General features: G+C 38.8%; 1 protein-coding gene across 1 annotated transcript; it reads left to right on the top strand.

The window, feature by feature from the left end:
• The first annotated feature begins 10 nt into the window (after positions 1-10).
• FAM199X (family with sequence similarity 199, X-linked) lies at positions 11-13,100 on the top strand. Its single transcript, XM_057365609.1, has 6 exons — positions 11-287; positions 3,097-3,316; positions 5,411-5,560; positions 5,877-6,038; positions 7,081-7,341; positions 8,204-13,100. The coding sequence occupies exons 1-6, from the start codon at positions 100-102 to the stop codon at positions 8,372-8,374; spliced, it is 1,152 nt and encodes a 383-aa protein (XP_057221592.1). The 5' UTR covers positions 11-99; the 3' UTR covers positions 8,375-13,100.
• Positions 13,101-24,250: the final 11,150 nt, after the last annotated feature.

Below are 24,250 nucleotides of genomic sequence, written 5' to 3'. Positions count from 1 at the left end.
CCGCTGATGGCGGCACCGCCGCCGCCGTGTGCCCGCGGCGCTCCCGCCGCCGCCTGAGGCGCTCCCGCCGCCCCCGCCTCCTCTCCCGCGCCCGCCGCCATGACCGAGGAGCCGTACGAGAAGTTCCTGACCCCCGAGGAGCCGTGCCCGCTGCTCTCGCACCAGCACCCGCCGCGGGGCGGCAGCTTGAGCCTGAGCGAGGAGGGCTGCCTGGACGTCAGCGATTTCGGCTGCCAGCTCTCCTCCTGCCACCGCACCGACCCGCTGCACCGCTTCCACTCCAACAGGTCCGCTCGGCGGGGCAGGGCGGCCGGGCCGGGCGATGTGAGGGGCCGGGGCTGAGGCGCGGGGGTCGCGGCGGGTCGGGGTCGGGGCCGCCCCTGAGCAGGGCCGCACATGCTGCCCCCGCTGCGCTGCCCGGGACGGGCCGGCATGGCCGGGCTGCGGCTGCTCCGCGTGTCCGCCCGCACGCCCTGATGGGCTGTGCTGCCTTTTGGCTCAGTCTGCGTTCGGCTCATCGCGTTGCAGTTGTCAGTGGGAGCTGGGTCGGTTTGTAAGGATGTGTTTATTCACAGAATCACAGAATGGTTTGGGTGGGAAGGGACGCTAAAGGTCATCTAGTTCCAACCCMCCTGCCCTGAGCTGGCAAACCTTCCACTATGATGAGGTTGGTCCAAGCCTCATTCCTTTCTGAGTTTCTTAATTTTTGAGATTCTGATAATTTTTGAGCACTGTAGGGTGGGCAGCTACAGAATGGTGTGTTTGTAGGACTTAAAGGCAGGCCTTGCATGGACACCAGGCAGACCTGTAGAGATTGAGTCAGGCGGCTTGATGACTGCACCAACTCCTGCAGAAATGTTTCTGCCCCATACTACTAATTAAGGGAAATTATTCTCCCTGTAATTTGTAGAAAAGGTCTGTTCTAGAAGTGCAAATASAGCTCTGCAAAGAAATTCCAGTTTGTGCTCATAAAATCAAAACCACAGTCCTGCTTCCTTAAGAACGTAATTCTCCTAATGCGTAGTATTAAGCTTGAATATATAAGTAGCTTTTTTTGGGGACTGATCGATGAGATTTCAGTCTCCAACATATGTGTCTCCAACATTCCTGCTTCATATGTGCAAGATTCTTTTATGAGTTATTAGTAATTATGTGACAAAATTATGAAGAGTGAATTTGTATGGAGTCATGGAAATTGCACTTTAAAAGTGTCATTCACAAGGTCAGACTCCTAATTATACATTCTTAAATGATTCAGGCTGAAGAGTCTTAATCAAACATGATACACTTTCATAATATAGTTCTTAAGTCATAAGACATGAGCAGTAAGATATATTCTTAGAGTATCTGTAARTAAATGTGTGACAGTCACCAAATTTGCATTTAATTAATTTTGTACATTTCTTTTTGTGTTGCCTTTCACTTCCCAAGTGTGTGTCTCAGGTTTTCTTGTTTTACAAGCCCAGATTTGTAACCCAGGCATCTTGAGGGCCAGTTTCACTTCTCTGGAAAAGGACATGCCATGTCTTGCACTGATGAAGCCATCRCAGATGTGCAGCTCAATCCGTGGTGTTCGCATAGGGCTTTCTGTTTTTTAAAGTTAGGAGTGATTTTAACGTAGTTCCCACTTGTTGTTAATCCAGTTCACCCCAGTGAGCACAGCAGGCCCCCCTGGCTGTGGGAAGGTGAGAGCTGACTGTCTGTATCTGAAGTATCTGCATTATTGGTTAATGGCCTCACCCTTTGTTTTGATGWGTCTGGAAACTTTGTCCACCCTCTTTCATCAATATTTCATGGATTCTGGAACTGTAGTCATGTTGGGTAACATGCTGTGTCACYACAGTTATGTTCTGCTCAGTACCAATGGATTGCCCTGTGCACAAAAATCTCTACCAGCAAAGCATTGCACATCTATAAGGGATGCAGAAATGAGAGAGGGCAAGAAATCCTGAATCTGCTACAAGAACTGTTTTGGAAATATCTTTAACATTGGATAAATTCACATCTGGCCAAGTAGATGAGGGAGTGAATCCATCACAAACATATTAAGCCAACCTGGTATGCAGCCTAAATAATGACACTGAGGAYCAGCCTTTCCGGGTGATAGGATCACTCAGCTTTTGCAGTTGRATAGAAGAGTGTTTTTCTGGTTAGCCAGGCTGAAGTGGACAGGCTGATGGAACAGGAGTTGATTGTGTGGGCTTGTGTGGTGCATTTTAGAAGCCCTTTTCAAATTGTTTTGGCCATATTGCAGTGCTGTGCTGACTCATATTTGTCTCGACCTACTTTTCACCAATATGTAAAATAAATCCAGATATGGAGACTGATTTCATGAGCTTGTTAAATTCTGGCTTACTCTCATTAGAATAAAAAACCTGTTCTGTGAAAATTGAGTCCTCAATAGTTTTCCTTTAGCAACAACTTTAACTAGCTTTGTAAATTAAATAATTAGGGGGAAAAATGTTTAGTTTTGGCATGGTAGCATTTTCTTACAGGTCATTATCCCACTTTCACTGTCTCACTCCAATAGCATGTCCAGTGTTTTCGACATTCAGAGTTGTGAATAATGGATCCATAAKGTGTTTCCGTATTAAGTCATGGTTTTGTGGGGATTATCAACCTAGAATTTCTTTTTGACTTCTGTTTGTCCTGAAGTCCAATTGATTAACTTCTTAGYTCTGTTTATTCCAGTTTACATGGAACAAGTTTAAATATCCCAATATATGGAAAATTTTATTTTTAGATCAGTGTGTTTTAAAAACCCAACCAGCACCAGAAAAGCAATTTACATACTACAGGAGTCATGGTTCTGGGATAGAAAATGRTAATAGATCAAAATGAAGGTGTAATTAACCTGTATATGTATTCTTGCCTTGACATTTGTAACATTATGTTTTCTTTGGATGTTTATGTACTTTAAAGAATATTTWAAAATGTAATACTTCAATTTACATAATTATAACTTATTTCAATAAAATCAATGTATAATGTCACTGGCCAGCAAAGTGGAGATTGTTTTACAAGGCTTAAAGGCATTTCTCAGGACATATGATACCAATATTTGTTGTTCTCTAATTGTGTTATCCTGTTTTACAGGTGGAACTTGACGTCTTGTGGGACGAGYGTGGCCAGCTCGGAGTGCAGCGAGGAGCTGTTCTCATCAGTGTCTGTGGGGGATCAGGATGATTGTTACTCTCTGCTGGATGACCAGGAGTTCACCTCTTTCGATCTGTTCCCTGAGGGCAGTGTCTGCAGTGATGTCTCCTCTTCTATCAGCACATACTGGGATTGGTCGGACAGTGAGTTTGAGTGGCAGGTAAACTGGTTCCACTGAAAATGTAAAATTTTGTATAGGCTATTGYGTGCTGGATTTACCTGTAGCTGAAAAGTTGTAGAATAGAATATCCTGAGTTGGAAGGGACTCACAAGGATCATTGAAGTCCAGCTCCTGGCTGTGCAAAAGACRAGCCYRGGAATCACACTCTGTGAGAGCATTKTCCAGWTGTTCCTTGARCTCTGTCTGGCTGGTGCTGTGAGCATTGCCCTGGGGAGCCTGTTCCAGTGCCCAACCACCCTCAGGGGGAAGAACCTTTTCCTGATACSTACCTAAAACTTCCCCTGACTTGGCATCATGTTGTTCCCTTGTTTCCTRTCACTGATCACCAGYGAGGAGAGATCAGTGCCTGCCCCTCCTCTTCCCCTCATGAGGATGCTGTAGACAGCTATGGAGTCCTCCCTTAGTCTCCTTCTGAACAAACCAAGTGACCTCRGCATTTGTTTCTTTGTAACTGCTGAACATAGGGGCACATATTTGAATCTTGAATGATAAAAAATGTTCTGTTTCCTTTTATCCCAACCTCCATAATCAGGAAGAGGGACTGAAGRTCACCTCTCCAAAGGGGGATGCTTACATATTATGGTTGTTTGGTTTTAGGGACTAACATGTTTCTTGTAGCCATGAGCTTAGACTGTTTGTACTGAGAATCTGCCCTGCTAATTAAATCTAGTTATAGATATCTGGTCCTACTAAAACTTTCTAGGTAAAGTGTAGAAGTTCTTGCTATAGCTTATTTCTATCCTTTTTTTTTCTCTATGCCAGTAATAGTACAGCGCTCATTTTGTCTCACCAGAATAGGAAAAGTGTGAAAGTGAATCATGTCCTTTTCCCTAGTCTGTGCTGGATGCTGTCCTTGTTGGGTATCTCTAGTTTGTGACAGTCTTCCCTGTTCAGCAGTTTTTAAAATGTGATATGCATTTTTTAATATATTATGGAGCTAAATTGACTTTTTATATTAAGACTTAAATCGGCCATGAATGTATACGTAGCTTTGAAATAGACAACAAAGAGCTTCTGAATTTATTGAGGAATACTTGAAAACTTTGTCATAAAGCTTAGTCAGAGCATGCAGTTCTTTTCAGAACTCTTTTAAGAACTGCAGCTGATTTCAAGAAAACTGAAATCCTGTTCCAGAGGATGCAAGTGAGCTTGCGAATGTATTGAGATMAGCTCTGAATTTCTGACTGGTTTAAGTCAGCTGCTGGTCTCTATGTTAYATCTGAAGTAACTGAAGTTACAAATGTGTGTTTATAATGCAGCCTATAGGCACAACTCAGGTTGGATCCCAAAGATTCAGAGTTTCATTGAGTTGTGAAATTTTAATTGCCTGAGAAACTTGGCAAATGTTTTGAAAAGGAGCCATTTCCTATGCCTTCATTAGCTGACTGTATATTTGATCGGTAACTAGCTTTTTTATTACTGTTAAAACAAGCTTTTCTTAAGAGACTTACTTGATTGGACTTGTGAGATTTTGGAAAGACTTTTTTGTGGCTCTTTATGACGTTATCTGGCAGAATCTGAGCACGAGTAATCCAACTGTCCCACTTTAACTGGAAGTGCATTCAGAAATCACGTCAGTTGAATACGTGAAGCTAACTGAAGTTCTCAGTTGCTTCTAGGCAAATGACAGTGATTTTAATTGAATTGTCTTGTGTAATTATGGAGTGTGGTAGGAATTACAGACCTACTTTAAAATGATCTTCCTTAAACTAGACTTATGCTCCAGAATGGGAAGTTTAGATTTAGGTTTGGATTGTAATGGACAATTTCCAATGGAGAAGTGAAATAGTTGAAGTGCCACATGTTTCTGCTGTTTTCTTAAATGCAAATTTTAAAAAAGAGAATTGCTAAGTAGAGAATAGCGTGAATTGAGTTTGCTGCACTTGTTGTTKGTTGGAAGATTCAAGGGAGTGTTGCAGGTTTATGAGTAATTACAAAGAGTTTGTTAAAGTACACAGATAATCAATGCTTTGCTAATTTGATGGTATGTTTTGAATTGTTAATAGTGTTAGAATGATTTACAATCTGCCTGCTATATTCTAAAGCTTTGTTCTTCCTCTTGCATGTTACAAGTTGCCTGGCAGCGACATTACAAGTGGGAGTGATGTGCTTTCTGATGTTATACCAAGTATTCCGAGCTCTCCCTGTCTGCTTCCCAAGAAGAAAAACAAACATAGGAATCTTGATGAACTTCCATGGAGTGCGATGACAAATGATGARCAGGTGACTTTTTTCCCTATGTGAGAACTGCAATGTACAGAAGAGCTTTCAACTAAAAGACACAGCTTAAAAGCCATCCTGTTTGCTGTAGGTGTAAATGCAGACATGTGCAGTACTTGATTCTCAAAACTAAATCTTGTCCTTTGGATCTGTAGGAAGCAGTTTAATGCCTACTCAAGTCTTCACCTTGAGTTTTTAAGGATACTCAAGGCAAGAATCATGATATTTGAACATGCTTTATTATGTCGGTTCTTCCTTTTTTTTCTGTCATTTAAAATCAATAATACTTCCAAATGACCTGACTTTCTTTGGGTCCTAGGTTGAATATATTGAATATTTGAGTCGCAAAGTCAGTACAGAGATGGGCCTTCGAGAGCAACTTGATATTATTAAAATTATTGATCCTACTGCTCAGATCTCACCTACGGATAGTGAATTCATTATTGAATTGAACTGTCTCACCGATGAGAAGCTGAAACAGGTGAGTTAAGGTTTGTACATTTGACTTCAGGGTTTCATCATCTGATTATGTCTTGGAAAATCTTATGGACTTGTGATCAATTTTTATGCATAATCATTAGATTTAGAGACACTAGAGCACAATACTGTCAGTGAGGGAATATAGAGTTCAAAAACATATTGCGTTATTGAACATTTTTATGAAAGACTGGTTATATATTCTCAGTATGTGTTAAGACAAATCTAGTGAGTGTGTAAGGAGTTATGTTGTGGACCCGGTGCTGCTTACAGCAGTGTACTCCGTTTCAAGACCATCAGCTAGCTGAGGGTCTTCATTTGCTCACTGAATGTAAACAAAGCATTTAAACTCCAAAAGATTGAAATTCATTGGGGAAGACCATGAATTTCATATAGGAAGGGAGAGAGACGAAGGCATTTTAAAGATGTTACAAAACATAAATTATAACAAAGAAGGGTGCCTGGCTGATAGGGTAGATACATCTTACTGTCTTCTCAGTTGTTGAATTATTGAGATGTGTTGTTGGGAAGAGATGCAGTGTCCAAACAATGGACTGATGATGATGAAGGTAAAGTTGAAAATAGAAAAGATTCACTGCCTTTATGGCCTTGGTCCATTTCATGTTGCAAGCATTTTGTAGAGAAATGCTGCTTTATTTACTCCCATTTTTGTTTGAGAATACCAGGTAAATAAAGGGGTTTGATATATTAAATGAACAGTGGGGTTGAACTTCACTGATATTCCTGGTTGGTGTTAAAACAGTAACAATGTTGCATAGTCACAAACCAGACAAGCAGACAGACAAGAACCCTCTACCCTTGCTGCTTATTTTTCCACCTTTCATAGTGAAACAAGTGTTAACTTAGTTGCATTCTCTGGGCAACTCCAKATCACTTCGGATTTTAGCAGCCCCAGGAAAATGTTTTAAAAGCCTAACTGAGCTGACCCAATAACTTCATCATTATTAATGTGTTTTTCCAAGAAAAGGAATATCTCAGTGCAGGGTTTATCAAGYTTTAGTAATTTTGCTGCCTCTGTTCTAAAGGTGAGAAACTATATCAAGGAGCACGGACCTCGCCAGCGGTCTGCAAGGGAGAGCTGGAAGAGGAGCAGCTACAGCTGTGCCAGTACCAGTGGTGTGAGTGGTGCCAGTGCCAGCAGCAGCAGTGCCAGCATGGTCAGCTCAGCCAGCAGCAGCGGCTCCAGCGTTGCCAACTCYGCTTCAAACTCCAGTGCCAACATGAGTCGAGCACACAGCGACAGCAATTTGTCCACAAGTGCTGCAGAAAGAATCCGGGATTCAAAAGTAAAGTTTCTMATTATGTACATCTGTCTGCATTAARCTGTCTTAACTCGTGAAGCTTGCTCATGTGATCTTACCTGGGATGTTTGTCCTGAAGGAACACAGTAACTGAGTTATCTAGCTAAATCAGTGATCACAAGGAATTAAACTTGTGCTCTTCCCATCACTYCTAAACAAAAGCCTGATGTTTGTATGTAGTAGATCGTCAATTCGTTTTGTTTAGGAGTGGGCTTGAATAAGGACTGGACTTATGCATCTAACTTAAGAACACACACTTCAGAAAAAATATTGTTTAATCATGATCACCCTAATCTAGGCAAAATTTTTTGGCAGTAAAGACACCCTTGATTATTTTTGTTTTTTTTTTCTCAAATGCAAGTTTCATCAGGCTTTTTGAATCTTCTTCAGTTTATTCTTTGAGCACTTCTCATGAGATTTCCTGGTGAGGAGGGACCCACTGAAGTGAGGAGGGACCCACTGAAGCATGTTTCATTTAAAGGAGTGCTGTGGCACTTGTTCTGTCTCCATAATTTAAATTTCAAGTGTGGAGAAGAAGAGCAGTTATTGCTTGCTGTGCAACATCTTGGGTTTGTTAATGTGAGACTGTAACATTTCTCCAGCAATAAAGGTCCCTCCAATCAAAGACTTGACTATGCAACATCACAGGGTAATGTTATGCCTCATAATGCAGTTGTGGTAAATGGTCTTGATATTTTAATATWGGGTATGATTTTGAATGAATGTTTACACTGCTTCTGAGAATTCATATTTATTAGTTTAGAGGTTAATTTATATTTGCTTTAGAGGTGTTTTATCAAATTTACAGAACAAAGTCTTATGTTTTGTCTCATCTGTATTTTGACAGAAACGTTCCAAGCAACGGAAACTCCAGCAAAAGGCCTTACGGAAGAGACAACTGAAAGAACAAAGACAAGCTCGTAAGGAAAGACTGAGTGGATTATTTCTTAATGAAGAAGTACTGTCTTTAAAAGTGACTGAGGAGGACCATGAAGGAGATGTGGATGTTTTAATGTGACAGGGGTGAATTTATCAGTGTTCTTTCTAAGCCTTAAATGTATTATCYTTATTGTTTACATATATTTCTTGACCAAATTTTGATTAGTGTTAACAATATAAACCRGATCTTTTCTCAAGTGTAATTTTGCTAAGAAGGTCTAAGTATTGAGTAACTTCAGCTTTTTGAGACTAATTTTGCAACAAAGRATTCAGAAACTTCTCTGTCTTCTGAAAAGCTGCTGAATAGATAYAATTTTAAGGAAATTTGAACTTGACTAACATGCTAACTTACTTGCATGTAAGTCTAGGGGTGCTTTTGGATGACACAAAGCATGCATTACTATGCTTCAGCTTTTTTGGTTTTTTCCAACTTAGCGTTACATTTAACTTGCTCTGTCTTCCTTTCCCATTATTAGGAAGACTTCTTAGCATGAGAAAAAACGTTTTGTTTGATGGGGTTTTCTTCKGCCTTACTGTTGATTTCTACAAAGTTGAAGTACGGTTGATACTTTTCTAAAAGTTGCAGTTTAACTCAAACTACAAAAATGGGAAGCAGAGCATCTGATACAGAGAATCTCTAACACAAACACTGCCTAATAATGTAGTTCCTAGGAAGCAACTAAAATCTGAAAAAAACCCAAAATAATTGCAGGCTTAGTCTTCAGAAGGTTATTTTGCTGCTCAATATCTTATGATTATTACTAATGSGTCAGCACTACATCCTAGTATTTCTGTGAAAAGATTCCAATAAAAACACATTTATGCATTGAAAATACACTAATCTGCAATTAAATTGTCTATGACACTACGTAAATTAGTTAAAAAAACTACTGARAACAGAAGTGCAAACAAGTGACATACAACTTCAGTGGTTTTCTTCCCCAGAAGCATGTCTAAATAGATTCATATTGTTGACAGGAGACCTTAATTAATGCAGCTGTACTTTTTCAATTGTATGTTTAGCTGAGGTTGTCTTCTGTGTGGGTCGTTACAGCATGACATGTATCCAACTTCTTCTATTGTCTATCAGCTTTTGAAATTACTCTTGATAAGAAAATGAGGTAAAATTGTGGCTTTCAGGTAGAGAAGTAATAGTACTTCCAATCTGTTTCCTGATTCTGACAATCTTTAGGTGACTTTTATCTTTATTTTGGAACTACTTTTATAGAACTCCTTTCCCCATGGCTGAGATAAAAATGATCCTTCTAAATTTGGATGTGAAACTTTAAAGATTATGAGTTCTGAGTTTAGGAAATAATTTTTTATTATYCTGATACTTCATTAATTTTGCTCTTGAATTAAGGACTTTGACAGTTTAGTGTGGCCACAGGTGTCTGTAATGGCAGCATATAGCCCAGTCCTGCAGAATGCATGATCAGCTTTAGGGCTACTGACATTAATGTTCAATGTCCTGCACAGACTCATTAGCCCTGACAGCTGAAGTATTTTTCTTTCAGGAATGGCATGCGTTTTAGCCTCAAAATTAACTGAACAGTAAAATAGCTGAACCCTCTGAAAGGGTTTTTATAAGGAAAAAATGAGGTCCATAGTCCTAGTATGTGTGAACTGATTGCTGCTCTACAACAGGTACCCWGGCTTGGCCAATGACTGACTAAAAGCCAGGTAATGTCATCTTTAGCTCATGTTTGCTATCCCCTATGGCCAGGTATTTGTCCACTAACCACAAGTGTCTGTTAATTGGTTGTATTGCTCTATTCTSTATAATCAATACTGAAAACTTCTTAACAGTATACATTTTATTGGGAATTTAGATTGRCTTAAAACTGGGGCTTCTTTTAAATATCTTGTATGAAAGATAAAATTTAATTGCTGTCAATTTGGCTGATTTCAGGATGCAGTTGTTTAACTCTTGCACGGTAATGGGTGAATTCATCATGAAATACTTCACCATGTGTACACTGTCACAGTTCAGTACAACCTTTATTTTCTGCAGTGACTTTGAAATGTGATTGAATTTTTTTTTCTGAAGAAAAAAGCACACTTAGTACTGTAATTGAAACTCTGAAGTGAATTGTAAGAAAGGTGCAATATCTCAGTGTGGTGGAGCATGAAAGTGTGTCACTTTATTCTGTTTCAGCAGTTATTCAGAGTTTAAAATGCTTCAGGTTTTGTTGAGAGAAGACCCCATCATTTTGATGAGGTGCAGTTCATTCTGGTCACTTGTCTGCTAGCTTCCAGAGATCATGAAGTGTGGGAGGATAGTATTTCCATCATAGTGTAAGCATGTAAGTATAAATTAATCTAAGTGATTAGATSGGTCCAGTTGCTCATCTGTTGCACTGGTTGAAAAGGTCCTGGGTGCCAGAATAGCTGATTGTGCTGTGTTGTCTCCAGCAGGTACTTCAGTCAAGTGTGTGAGAGTTAAAATATAGAAGAGAGTGGATTTCCAGGGATTCCATGCTAATAATTTATAGCTCTGTGATCTCATAGATCCAGGATGCTCATAAGAATACAAAGAATACAAAATTCTGAATGTTCTGGTAAGAATGCAGAATAACATTGCTTACCTCGAATGTTCTTTACTAAGTACTCAGAGATATAATGYTGTCTTTTCCTGATCTTAGAGAATCAGGCCTGAAGTGACTGTGGGATTCAAGAGTTCTCACATACTTCTACACATTTGGGTTTTTTTTTCCTTTTGCTTTCTCATCCTCTGTAGTTCTAGTGACAGACTCATTTTGTGSTGGGGGAAGGTTTTTTGTCAGATTCATGTTTTTCTCTGCAGTGTACTCAATGCTTACCCAGGAAGACTCCGTCCTTGGAGGTATTTAAAAGATATATAAATGTGGCACTTAGAGACAGGGTTTAGTGGTGGGCTTGGCAGTGTTAGATTTAGGGTTGGAGCTGATGAACTTAAAAGGACTTTTCCAATCTAACTCTGAATTTCTGTGGAACACCCGTGGCATTAGTCAAACAGTTGGAATTTCAGTGAAATCTGGTGTTGCTGACTAAGTTTTGGCCATTTTGGCTACAGGTGTAACTACTGGGTTCAGATGAAGAAGAATAATAGACTGCKAAAATAATGTGTTCTTGTTAATGTTTTCTTCTTAAAAAAAATAAATCCCTGCTTTTTATTAATGAAAAAAGTCAATCTTGAAAGCAACATAGAGACACCCAGGAAAAAGCTCAGAGTTACAGGACGTCATGGTACTGAAGCTGTGTCTGTAGGAGCTTTGTACTCTCTGCAATGTGAATATAATCAATTTACACKCTGTAAAGGTAACGGTTTGCTTCCATAGTAACTTTTTATCTAAAAAGGCTTAGAAGGAGCACTGAAAGTCTCATTGCTATAGGACTGTAAACAAGAGAGAGCATTCTTTTCTAATATGATTTTAAATATGAGGAAGAAAGCTGCCTGACAAACTTGGCTGATTTGTGTGTGTGTATATGTAATGTCATCTTTTGTTAAAATACCTATTTTTTTAATTGCAAAGCTGATAAAAAGATGGTTATAATATGCTCAGTATGGGGTGCTTACTCAGAAGAGCAAGGAAAGTCTTCGCAAGACTTTCCTGGGCTCAAATTTTAGTTCTCATATTGTGGTTTGAAACCTGTGAAGATCATTCTCTGGGGAAAAAACAAACCAACCAACCTGCATGCATTTGCATCAGAGTGCATATACAATACAGAAAGATAAAAATGGCAATATTTACTGTTCATCTATGCTCTTTGGCCTGAAGCCATTTCTTTTCTCCTAATACTCTTTCAGCTTTGAAATCAGTTGATGCATTGGTCTATAAATATTAATAAACCTGACTGTTCTGGGTGCTTTTAAAGTTCATTCATATAAGCCAGATTTTCATGGCAAATRTTGTTAGATTTATTGGTTTAATGTTCTTAAGCTTACTGATCTTGCAAATCTTGGGCACAGAAAAGTCAACATGCAGTTGTCCATTTAAGGACTGCAAAGATTAGTTTATTAATCTATCAAGAGCAAATCTTAGTAAAATTAAAAATTCGTCTATTTTGACTATTAACTGATGAATCATACTTGCATTCTCTCACATCTGGCTAAGTCTAAAACATTTCCAAATAAATTCTTCAATGTAAAAAAAAAATTGTAATATTGAAGCCTTGAATATAGTTCATAACCAAAGCAAGGGGAAGCTGGGGGGGTTGATTTTTCTTTTCTTTTTCTGGGGGGAGAGATGAGGGTATAGATTAGAGTATATGATACTGCTTAAAATGAGGGGTTTTTTTTCCCAGGTTCTCTGCTAATTGTATTGCTAAAATGCACTTTTGTATAGAAAAMCGTTCTCTGTACATTCTGTATCTACTTTACACAATGTTTATAGAGATTTTTCTGAAGTTGTGAAGGATTTACTGAAAGCTCTGATGCTGTTGACTTCAAGTTTTCATTGTATTTGAAAATAGTTATGTGCATATTGAAGTACAGGTTGGAATTAAAATTAATGATATAGCAAAGATATTCTGATCAAACTGTGGTATCTTCTTCAGAGCAGGGGGATTCATATACAGGACCTGCAGAGTTATTGTTCAGGCAGAAAATACAAATAAAGTGTCACATCTTAACTGTTCATGATGGCAGAAAGCAAACTGGTTCCCCCTAAACTCAAGGTGTTTGTTATCCACCAGATCTGACAAGAATTGTTTCAAAGGGAAGAAGTTAATCATTGTGAATGCTATAACCCAAGATCACATACTTAAAGCTGTCTACCCTTTGTTTTGATTCCTGTGCCAGAGGTACTTCATGTATACATATATATATATATATATATATATATATATATATATATATATATATGCTCAGCACCAGCAAGGACACAGCAATGGCAATGGCTTTGCCATCACCAGTCTTTGACTAGACAAGAGTGAGGACATTTGCCAGCTTGTATAATGTGTCCCTGAACCAAATTTGCCCTCTGCAGTACTGACGTTTCAAGTCTAATAATGCAAAAAACTCATTTTCCCCCTTGGAATTCAGTAGGAAAATCCTGAAAACCTGAGARGAGGCTAGCACAAGCTTGAATGAAGATTTCTGCACTGGCAAAAAGAATTGATAAGCTTGCTTTACTTAATTGACAAGGAAAGGTGTCATTGGCTATGGGCTTGCTTTCCTCAGCCTGCTCTTACTATACTGGCCTGAACTGTACACATCATCCAAACATTTTCCAGCACAAAACTAGTTACAGCTGGGTGTCCTGAGACCCTTTRTATGTGCTCCTAAAGATCCCATACCCTATTGGATAGAAGACAATTTTTTCCCCTCCTTCTAGAGAATATATTCATTGTAAATTGTTCCTCTAGTGCCAAAATCAAATTTAAATCCAAATCCATATTTGTGTTCTGAAACCTCACTTCATGCTCATTCTTCCATGCTGCAGTGACTTACACGTGACAGCATCACYGGTGTAAGACTTTATTTCTGATAATGTAAAACACATTCCCGAAGCTTTAGCATGATAATTCATTGTGGAAGCACCTGCTGYATTGCTACAAAGTTTCTCGAAGGAGGAGGATTGATCCAGTGGCCGATTCTCACTGCAGGTACCTCGGCCTGTCTGTTGTCACCAGAGGGAGCACTGTGGTCATTTACTGGATTTTATACCACAGCCGCCAGCGTTGCTTTGCTGTAAGCACTTTCCTTTATTCGGTTATGTCCTGTTAAAACGGTGTTGGGGGGATTTGCTTCTCCTCTTAATGCTGTTTTTGAAGTAGGGATCTGTCTGTTAAGGGTCAATTTTACAGTAATAACATTTCCAGTGACTAAGTTCCGTGAACTTTTTCTGTTCATGGTTGCTAATTCTTGGCTGGTCCTGCTTATTGCAACTGAAAGGTGCAAGTACACTCATGTTTAGTGTTAACTTTTGTATGCAYTGTGTTGCTGTTTAAATTGACTGGGCTCTGTTTTGGATTTAGACTTCCTCAAGGGGGTTGAGAATTTTGCATTTGAAAATATTAGGTGATGATAGAAAACAAACAACCACCTTGTCATGCTAAGTTTCATAATGTACATAGCTGTCTATCCCTGGGAGGCAGTGCAGACAACATGTAGCTTGACTAGCTTTAATTTTTTWAAATAATAACCTTTGAATCTGGCTTCCTTTGGAGCAAAGTACTGCTTCAAAGGGAGCTGTTCTGTAGTGTCTCYTTTTCTCTCTTTGCTTGTCTGACAGTTATTGCTTCCTTTCAAAAAGCTTACTAGCWCATATAACTGCAGAGAACATGTAATGAGTTCTCCCTGGAATCTTGGGTTCATTCTTGGAAGTCAAGCTTTTAAGGGTTCTGTGCAGAACTAGGAAGGCTTTGAGTACTTGTGTGTGATTGCAGAGCTGTCTTTGGTTGTGTCAGTGGCTGTCATAAAAACAGTAGCAAATTCTAAAGTCATTAATTGCAGGGTATTTCCTCTAGGGAAAACATATGCCCAAATAATCTTGAAAGGAGGGAATAAAGTTTTAAATCATGATCACAGAATGAAGAGATTTAAAATGTGGCAGCTGTTTAGCAGCTACACAGCTCTTGTGTTTCTTGACATGTAGTTCCTGTCTATACTTCCTGAGAACCGTGAGTTCAACATGGCAGTTCTTCATAGGGGTTGCTGATAACACATTTTTAATTCATTATAGACMAACCTCATTATTTAGATAATTCTCATTTAATGGTATTTTTTTCTCTTCTTAGTCTGTTAAAAGGTAGTTGATTAAGTCCTTCCTTTCTTTGTTCAGTGTAGAAATAAATACTCATAGGGTTTTGTTTTACCTTCTATTGTGCTTAGTAGGAGCAAAGGAAGAGCGGAAATGAGTTCATTTTAATAGCTGTCAGTTTTCAGATATGGACTGCTGCTTCTAGACATAACTGGGATCATTGGTAGGTTTGATATCTCTGGCGTTCCAGAGGTATTTAAAGATGCAATGCACCAATTATGATCTTGAAGAGCACTGGAAGTATTCAAGAACTGTGATGATGAGCATATGCTTTGGGCAACAAATGCTCCTCATGCAGGGAAGGTTTATTTTTCTCTTGACCTTGTTCTGAAGCTGGAGCAYATTGGTGTGTTCACTGCCTGGCTGGTACTTTCTGGCAAGAGCAGTGTCAGCTGTTTAGCAGTTACTTTAAATTCTTTTTGCTTAGGACCTCTCCTGGGTGGTTCTACTTGGCAACTCCTCTCTGCTCTTCTAGAACATAGACCTTTTTGAGGATCTCTGTATCCCATTTCTTTGCTACTTCTGAACAGAGCAAAACCATTGTGTGTTAGGAGGGTCTAAAAACTTGTGATTAGGTGCTAAATGTCTTTCAGTATAGACAGACTTATTATATTCAACTAATTACTCCCTGYTGAAAGTATAATTGTACACTAAAGTCGATCAAATTGTCCTGTATTTATTTYGTGTTCTTTAAACCATGTTTGATATTCAGCCAGCTCTACTTTGGAATAGTCCCTCTCAGGTAGTACAGGGGTCCAGGGCCTATCATGGCTGGGATTGGTACAATCTTTTCYCTTTGTAGATGGAAATGATCACTTGAGTGACAAATTTATGTTGTCTAATTCAGGAGGCAGATTAAAAAATGCATGAGTCTATGTGAGTATTTGGTTTTATTAAATTCAAGGTGAGGAAAACAGCACTATAGTGCTAGCAAGCCTTTATGAAGTTTGAAAGAATATTTTTTTTTCTGCATAATTTTTAAATAAGGTCAGTTTATTTACCAAATAGAAAGTATTCACAATGAGTGTTTGGCTTATAAACATGTTGCTCCATGAATCCRTGCACTTCCTCCTGAAACAATTTAGGTCATAAAACTGTTTGTAGAAGTTACAAATGTTAGCCAAGCAAAAATGAAGCAGTCTAAAATCTTAGCACAAACCCATTTGTGGACTGATAAACCCATTTGCAGAGTGATAAAATGAGTATAATTTATGGTTGAGATGCCTTATTGGCATATGTATTAAAGTTYGGGGATATGTCTATTTTTCTTAGTATTGCATTAGCTGTAATTTCTATGTAATGCTTCAATTCATTTATATATTTGCACAACAGACTATCAGATAAAAAAGTGCCAAAATGTGTATAAGGAGGTCATCACTTTAGCTTAATTGCACACAAATTTCCTGCAGACTCTGATGCTTAAGACCAATAACGAGACTGCTACAGCTAGAATAAACGCATTAGCCTATAAATTTAGAGCTTCTACCTGCTTTGTGAAGGGAGAATCATCTCTAAATGAGCCTAGTAACATTGATTTGTGATTAATCATTTTACTTGGTGACTCATCTATGATCACAGTACAACAAAAATGTCATGTTTGCTTAGTGGCATTAGCACCATTTATCTTCTCTGCATTCAGAGAATTGCCTTGTTGTCAATGTGGGACTGGGAATACAGCTGAGGAGTACTTTGGTTAAAGGACTTCTGATGTCATTTTATCTAAAGCAGAGTATGAACAAACAAACAAAAATTTTATAACCGTTCCCTTTCTTCAAATTTAATTATTCTACTTGGTCAGGCCAAACCATTTGCAGTAATGATCTTGAATCCGTAAAACAAAACTAATTTAACCTTGAAAATTGGTATTGAAGTTGTCTCTGAATTTTTCTTTTTAAGGCCATCCCTGCAAGTTAGCTCAGTTTTTGTTTTCCTTGTTGCAGAGTAAACCCTGCTGATTACTAGAGTGCTTGGGCCCCATGGACTTGTGGATGCCAAGTTTGCAGAGATGTTGTCCAACCCTGTCTTTCTTGACCAGGGAAAAGTTTTCCTTTCAACATTCCTCCACCCTGGTTTCCTGAGTTAGAGACTCCTGAGGGCCTCTAATTGAGGGTCTCATTGGTCAGTGAAGACCAATGCAAGGGTGATAAAATGATTAATCTTGAGAGTCAGAACTGAGAAAGAGAAAAGTCAACCCAATACCCTCAGAGGAAACTTTGGTTCAAAGAGCAAAATGTGCAACCAGAWGGTTTGGTGAGGATGAAGAATTCACATCTGCCCTTCTCAGTATTGCCTTTTCAGTGTCTAGAAGGTCCAAGTTAGATCTCTGCACTAGGAATTAACTTAAAAAAATCATTAATACTGGCTGGCATGTGTGCATAAATATAGCTGGCCTCTGGTTGTGCGTTTGGAGGTTCATGGTTTCTTGTGACCATGGAAGCTGAAAATTATCTTTAAAGGAAGAGACACTGTCATGCAATTTSATAAAGGCATCAGTGAAGCTTTAATAACAACACTACTGCAGTGAATGCATGCAAGTTTACATCTGGAGAAGGGCATATCCATGTGATAAAACCTGAATTTAAAGATGAACCAGGGGCTCGTTGCTGCTCCTGTGATAGTGCTGGTTTTTTCCTTTAGCTTTACAAYGGACCCTGCTGCCTCTGTGCAGTTTAGTGATGATCGATGTGAACATGCTGGAACTGTTTACATGAAGTGAGCTGAATCATTCAACCTAATATTCATTTGTTTGACTAAAGCCTCTTTAGAGCCACTTGTGATCTGATGACTAACGTGGCACAAAGATGCTAATGCTCAGTGTATACATAAATCATTAACTACTTAATTTGGATTTGGAAACCTGAGGCAACAGAATGCTCCATGGAGAAACAGCTATATTTGTCTCTCTCCATCCTGAACCACCTGTCTCCAGAGACCTGGAATGCATTAGAAAAATTAATGTAGTGACTGAACTAAATCTAGATCCTCTGTTCCAGAAGAAAACAGCATTTTTTGCAACTAGAAAAGCATGGAAATCTAGGATCTGTTCTGCTGAGACAACAAAAATTAACTTGAGCAGTATGGCCAAGAATTGAGAAGAATCTGAGGCCAGCCATGATTTAAAAAAAAAAAATTAAAATTTGGAGGTGGTCTAGGTAAGAGTGTTTGTAGAAGAGAAAAGAAGTTTTGGTCACTCTTTAACTCAGCTAAATAGGATTTGATGCTTTAAAGTGAGACCTGAAAGCCCCACTTCAGTGGTATTTCATCCCAGTCCTGAAGGCRTATTTAACTACATTTCTTTAGTGAAGTGTTTTGGCGCTGATGGGAGAGTGTATCTTCTGAACTCATAAGCTCACTTGCTGGATGCATGTGATGTGAACAACTTTCTGCCATTCAGATTCCTCTTTTTGTCACCGTTGTCTTGCTCYTTCCCTCTGGTTAGTTAATGAGCTGTGTCCCCCTGACTAAAATACCATAAAGAATATTATTGAAAATGGAGCCTAATGGAACATGGAACCYTGTGCTGCTGCAGGGAACTAAGCTGCAAACTTCATAAAGGGAAATCTTGAGGCTAGTTAAATTGTAAGGTGTAAACTAGCAGTGAGAGGTATTTCATAATGATGTCAGTGAAAGAATTCCATCCTCTGAAGCTTTTGTTGATCTTGTGTTACTTAAACAGGTTAGATGCTTGTATCTAAGTATAATAGAGCAGAAAAGCTGCTTCTGTACCAAAGGCAGATGATCCTGTGTTCATTCCTGCAGGTCCAAGAGGTGTTACTGCCCAATTCTTAGAGGGGGAAACATAATGCTCTGARCTAGCCTGGATCCTGATGCATGTTGAGCTGAAAGGGAAGCAGGACCTTCCAACCTTCCTCCTGACTAAATTATTTTATTTCTTCTTTAATACTACATTACTACCAGATTGGACCTTCTTTCTTCATTTGAGTTGTTAATTTGATCCTCTTGTGTAAAAGTATGGTAAGTGAGAATCTACTGGCATGTTGCTTTAAAAAAAAAATTTGAACCATGTTGTGTGTCTGTGTGGTTAATGCTGAGTGTGACTGTTTCAGGAACAAGGATTTGGTTGCTATTTCAGTAGAATGTTGTTTACCTGAATGGAAAGCTCAGCACACCAAATCTGAATGTTAGACRTATTTTTTATTTAGTAAAGCAGACATTTCAAAATTATTTTGTTTGAAACATCAAGTTTAAACATCAGGATTCTCAGTTAGAGAATTGTTACTTAAATATTTAAGGCAGATTGTCTCAACGGGTTTGATATGTCCTAAATAAAATGTTTGCTTCAACCTTAAATGTATAATATCTAAACTCTACTCCTCTAGATCTTTATGGTAATATAAATTTGTAAAAGYGAAATGCAAATCAAAGAGTGTTGGAGGTCAAACAGGATTTATCACATGCTTCAGAGAAATCAAAATCACTTCAATATAACGGTTTTACCAATGTGCTTTTATTTAGCTTAAAAGCTGGAAAGTGAAGTTTAAGGGGCAAGTCAATATTCTCACTAGGACTTGTTTTACTTTATGATATAAAACTTGGAGASTACTTGTCAGCTACATTAGTTTCTAAAGTCTGTTTTTACAGTGAGTGATATATACACTTTGGAAAAAATAGAATTAAAATGCTATCTCTTGAAAAGAACTATTTCAAATATTGAGTGAAGAAAGCTCCAAAGAATTTAGTGCAATAAACCATTGCTAGGTTCAAGACRGTAATATAAGGGGTGTTTTTTTTTTGKTTTTTTTACAGTTGCTATTAGCAACTTATGTGGCGAACATAAGTACAGCAATTTAAAAGGACACTGTGGTAATGTGAATTTCTTCAAGTAGTTAAATACTAATGTCTTTCACCACAACATCAATGTCAGCTCTGCTTCCAGTCAAAAAGCTAAGGACAAATGAACTTACCATTTTCATTTGCTTTTTTGAATTGAAAGGTTTTCAGGAAACTGACAATAGCYAGTCTAGTCTGTAATTTTAACTTGATTTATTTGAATTAGTGAAATCTTCAGTAAATACATCTGGGTACACTTCTTAAATATTTCCCCAGAGAGATTAAACATCTATTTACTTTAACTCCACTAGTGCTCACAGACTTTTAATTGCAGTGCCTGACAAACTCCTCAAGAAAGGAGAAGTGAAGAAAGAGGAAGAGAAGGTCACTCCTGGAGGGAGCTGTTGCCCTGAGTGGCTGCCATGCTCCAGCTGCTCATCTGAATGCCAGGCAAGTGTGTTTGTGTGGTGGGAAGTGTAGCTGAATCATTTACGTGTTTCTTTTCTATGTGTTGATCAGGAGGATGTTGTGCTCTTCTGAAGAACTTGCCTTTCTGTGTGGTGCTCCCAGCTCCTTGCTGTGTCTGTGAACACTTAAGAGTGGCTGCGCTCCTGTCCTTCACCTAAATCTGTGTTTGGGGTGRCTGGTTAATAGAAAAACATTTAAAGCAAAAGGTTAAATGGGAGTCCCGTGTGTAGTGTCAATGCAGCCCAGACCTGTCAGAAGAGCTTGGCAATAAAATTGAGTAATTGTCAATGTACATCCTTGAGGTGGAGTTCTACCCATGTTAAAATCAATGTCAACAGTTRGTTGATTTTAGCCTTGGGTTTATTTGCTCTTTGCTGCTGGTAACCATGGTATGGCATGCATGGTTCTTGGAGAAGAGTATGTGCTGTTGTCTTAGCTTGAGGCTTTATTGCAAAGGCTGTGGAATTGACAACAGGATTTTTCCTACCGACAGCAAGTTCTGGGCTTGGTGATGTCAAAATGGAAATAAAAGGTCTGTSCTCTGTCCTTCATCTCTGTAGAATGCCCCACTAGCTCTCTCTRAGCCATCCTGCTTGAAATGGCAGAGACAAGTGCAAGTAATCTCCCCCACCGCTGGCATTGCTGCCCTCTCAAAGATAATTCCACGGACCAAATGTCTTGGATTGACCCAGAAGTATTTTGTAGAGTTCACCTTTAATTCTTTGTTTCCTGCCATTGCTGCTTCTGTTGGCCCAGGAATTCTCCCTTTAAAGAAGTAGTCTCCTGGCTGYCTGTTCCTTGGTAAACTGAGCAACACAAGTAAAGAAAGCGAGACACACAAAAGATGCCTTTTGAAACAGAAACAAATTGCTTAAGAAAGAATTCTTGCAGGCTGGAGGCTTCTCTATCAATGCCTCATATGCAGTGCCCTCTCCCTGGCTTTGGGAAACACATTTGCAGACTGGATTCAAGGAGGAGCCGGCCTTGCTGATTCAGAGCACCAATCCATTCGTCCTTGAGACGTTGCTTGGCTGCCATGGGCTCAGAGCTGCCTTCTTGTGCCCTTTCAGTGTTTCTAAACAAATCTGAGCTTAACTGAGAACATCATTCCCTACCCTGGTAAAGTTACTGGGAACTTTACAAAGGAAAAAGGTATGGTCAGTATTTTGAAAGATAGATGAATTTTCTGCTATAATTAGGTAGAATATGGACATAGCATTATAAGTTCAATTAAAAGCATGTCAATAAAAGGCAGTTGTGTGCTACATAAAAGATTCTTTTGTTGAAAACTGGCCTGAGTTACGACTGTTTTATACACATTAATTTGCTTTGTACATACAGAATGGAGCTGATTGAACAGCATGATTGTCTGACGAGAGCTGAAAAGCAGCACTTGCTGTAGGTAATTTAAATTGAGCCCTATTATCATTTACGGATTTATTCTGCTTAGAATCAATAAGATGAAAAAGGGTCTGAAAGCTTTACACTAATGCTAATCACTTCTGGGTCAGTAACTCCTTGTGTTTAAGTTATGCATTTCTTCCCTGTATTCACAGAGCTACTTGGAAAGTGAAATATTTTAAATATCTTCCACTGAAGACAATCTTCCYACTTCTACTTCACAGAGCATGCAGCATTGATAAATATTTTGTTGTACTGAAAAAGTTCCCTGAGAGGGAAGTGACACCAGCCAAAAGAACAAAAGAGATGCTCTGGAAAGAAGCTCAGCACAGAGTGCCCTGAAAAAATTATTATAAAGCAGCATTCTTGGTGGCTGGAGATTCAACTTGACCCTAGGATGCAGAGCAAAGCTGGGTTTGGGTAGCTGCAGTCGTTTCACTTTCTGTTACAAGAAAAATTTTATTCCTGGATAGTTTATATTTTCATTTTAGAGAATTATCACTGGATCCAAGACAAAAGAGAAAAGACAGCAGAGGCCAGAACGAAGATGATTTTGGTAAAGATAGGCAATCAGGGAATGCAATGAAAGTAATGTATGCGTATAAAGCAAAAAAAAAAAAAAAAAAAAAGTAAAATGACCCTGAAAAATCAAGTTGACAAATTTATTTATCCAGTAAGACCTTTGTTACTCTCTTTGGGGCTGTGCTGGAGGGTTGTATTTGGCAGCACTTTGTGCTGTATAAAGCAGCAGAGTAGTGGTGCTCCTCTCCCTGAGCACAATGTGCTTTGCAGACAGGGCAGAGGGTGGCAAATGGAGAAGTGCCTTGCCTAAGACATGTGGAGGAGCAGGGGCAGAGTCAGAACTAGAATTAGTCTTTCAAGTCCTAGGTGAGTGTCCCAGCCTCTGCACCCTTCTGCATCTCTGTTCAGGTACAGGAAGGTTGGTTCTGGATGATTAAACCATCCGAGCTATAATAACTATAGAACATCACATTCACCACTGTTGGAGCTGATTGCCAAATCTTTGTTATTTCATCAACCAAGTTGCTTTCCCTCCTCATGCTCAGTTTCCCCAGATACCTGAAAGTACTACTTTACAGGTTTAACTTTTTTTCAAAGTGTTTTAAAAAACACATGTTAAACTTTTCTTGTATTAAAATGGGCTGGAGCAGCTAATACAATCTCTTGCAGTAAATAGTTATAAAAAACCTCAAAGGTTTTGATAACTGTTAGCTATATATTTTGTAATGCCTATTGTATTTCCATTTTGTTAGTTCTATTTAAAGAGCAGTATTATCATGCCCCATTTCCTGTTAGATAGTTCTATTTGTCTGCTCTACAGGAGGTAGGAGATTTTAGGTCCAAAAGAAATTATCTCTCAGCAAATTACTCCTAACTCCATTACGGAATACTAAGCACTTTCCCCTTACTGTGTGAGCAGCTTGAAGAGATAACATTGCAATTTATTTATTTGTTTTGTCCCATGTATATAGGTGACACACMAACTCATCTGAGCAGAGACAGTGATAACTGACAGGTACATTAGATCAGACACATACAGCAAAGTTTACTTTGATTATGTAGTAAGTGTCAAGATGTACAGTAGCTGATGTCAGTTTGATCTCCCTTATAGCATATAATGGCTTGTCTTTTTCATGGTTGAATGGACACTAATTTTTGTCTAATAAGTAAGCTATCAGTTGAGTGTTTTAGAGAGTAGCCMGAGTTTTTTATCCTTCTGAAAGGGAAACCATTCGTGAAATTATTTTAAAATTTGTTTGGATTGCTTGTTGTATTCATTTTTCTCCTTCTAAAGTCCCTTGTTTACTCAAAGGTTCTAAAGGTACAATATTTTCTAAGGACCTGCTGTGAATCTGTTGCATTGTGTATGAGACCTTTCCATATTGAAATAGTAGCAGAAAGTAGAATATTTTCTGTCTGTTTTGATGCATATCTGCCAAACTGCAAAGTCTGTATGTAATAGCTTCAAAACTTTCAAGGGAGAGAAACAATATTCTGACATTACGCTCATCCTTCTCCCCTGTCAATAATGCAGGAATTATCTAAGACTGTAATTTTGTAGGTTTGTTATATTATTATCATGCAGCCATGAGTTGTGTTTATTGCATTTAAAAATGCATTTTGTAGGGCATAATATTAACTGATTATTAATGGRCATAAGCAAACCTAAAACCCCCCAGAATTCCAAAATAACACAGGCAAGCTCTGGAAGTGGAGGGTAATATTCTGGGTTGTCTCAGGCTTAGCTTCCTGGCACAAGGGCAGTTCCAGGGGAAAAAGATATTTACAGTGAATAGTCAGTTTTAAATTTTGGGGAATATGCTAATTAAACCCTGAACTTCCTGGCTTCTAAAAGTATGACAGTAATTATTAACATCTCTAAACCCTGTGCTGTTCACAGAATCCATCAGTGGGAGCGGAAAGGCTCAGTTCAGCATTGTTAGATCTTCTCATTGAGCTGCTTTAGATCTGATTCAGACAGTCTATGGCTCTCATTCCATGGGGTGCTGAGGCCTTTGTTGCCTTGT

This window comes from Malurus melanocephalus, unplaced genomic scaffold (genome assembly GCF_030028575.1).
Source record: "Malurus melanocephalus ecotype Western Australia unplaced genomic scaffold, MMel_1.1 scaffold_56, whole genome shotgun sequence".
In the NCBI taxonomy this organism is placed as follows: domain Eukaryota; kingdom Metazoa; phylum Chordata; class Aves; order Passeriformes; family Maluridae; genus Malurus; species Malurus melanocephalus.
This window is presented reverse-complemented; position numbering and strand designations above follow the sequence as displayed.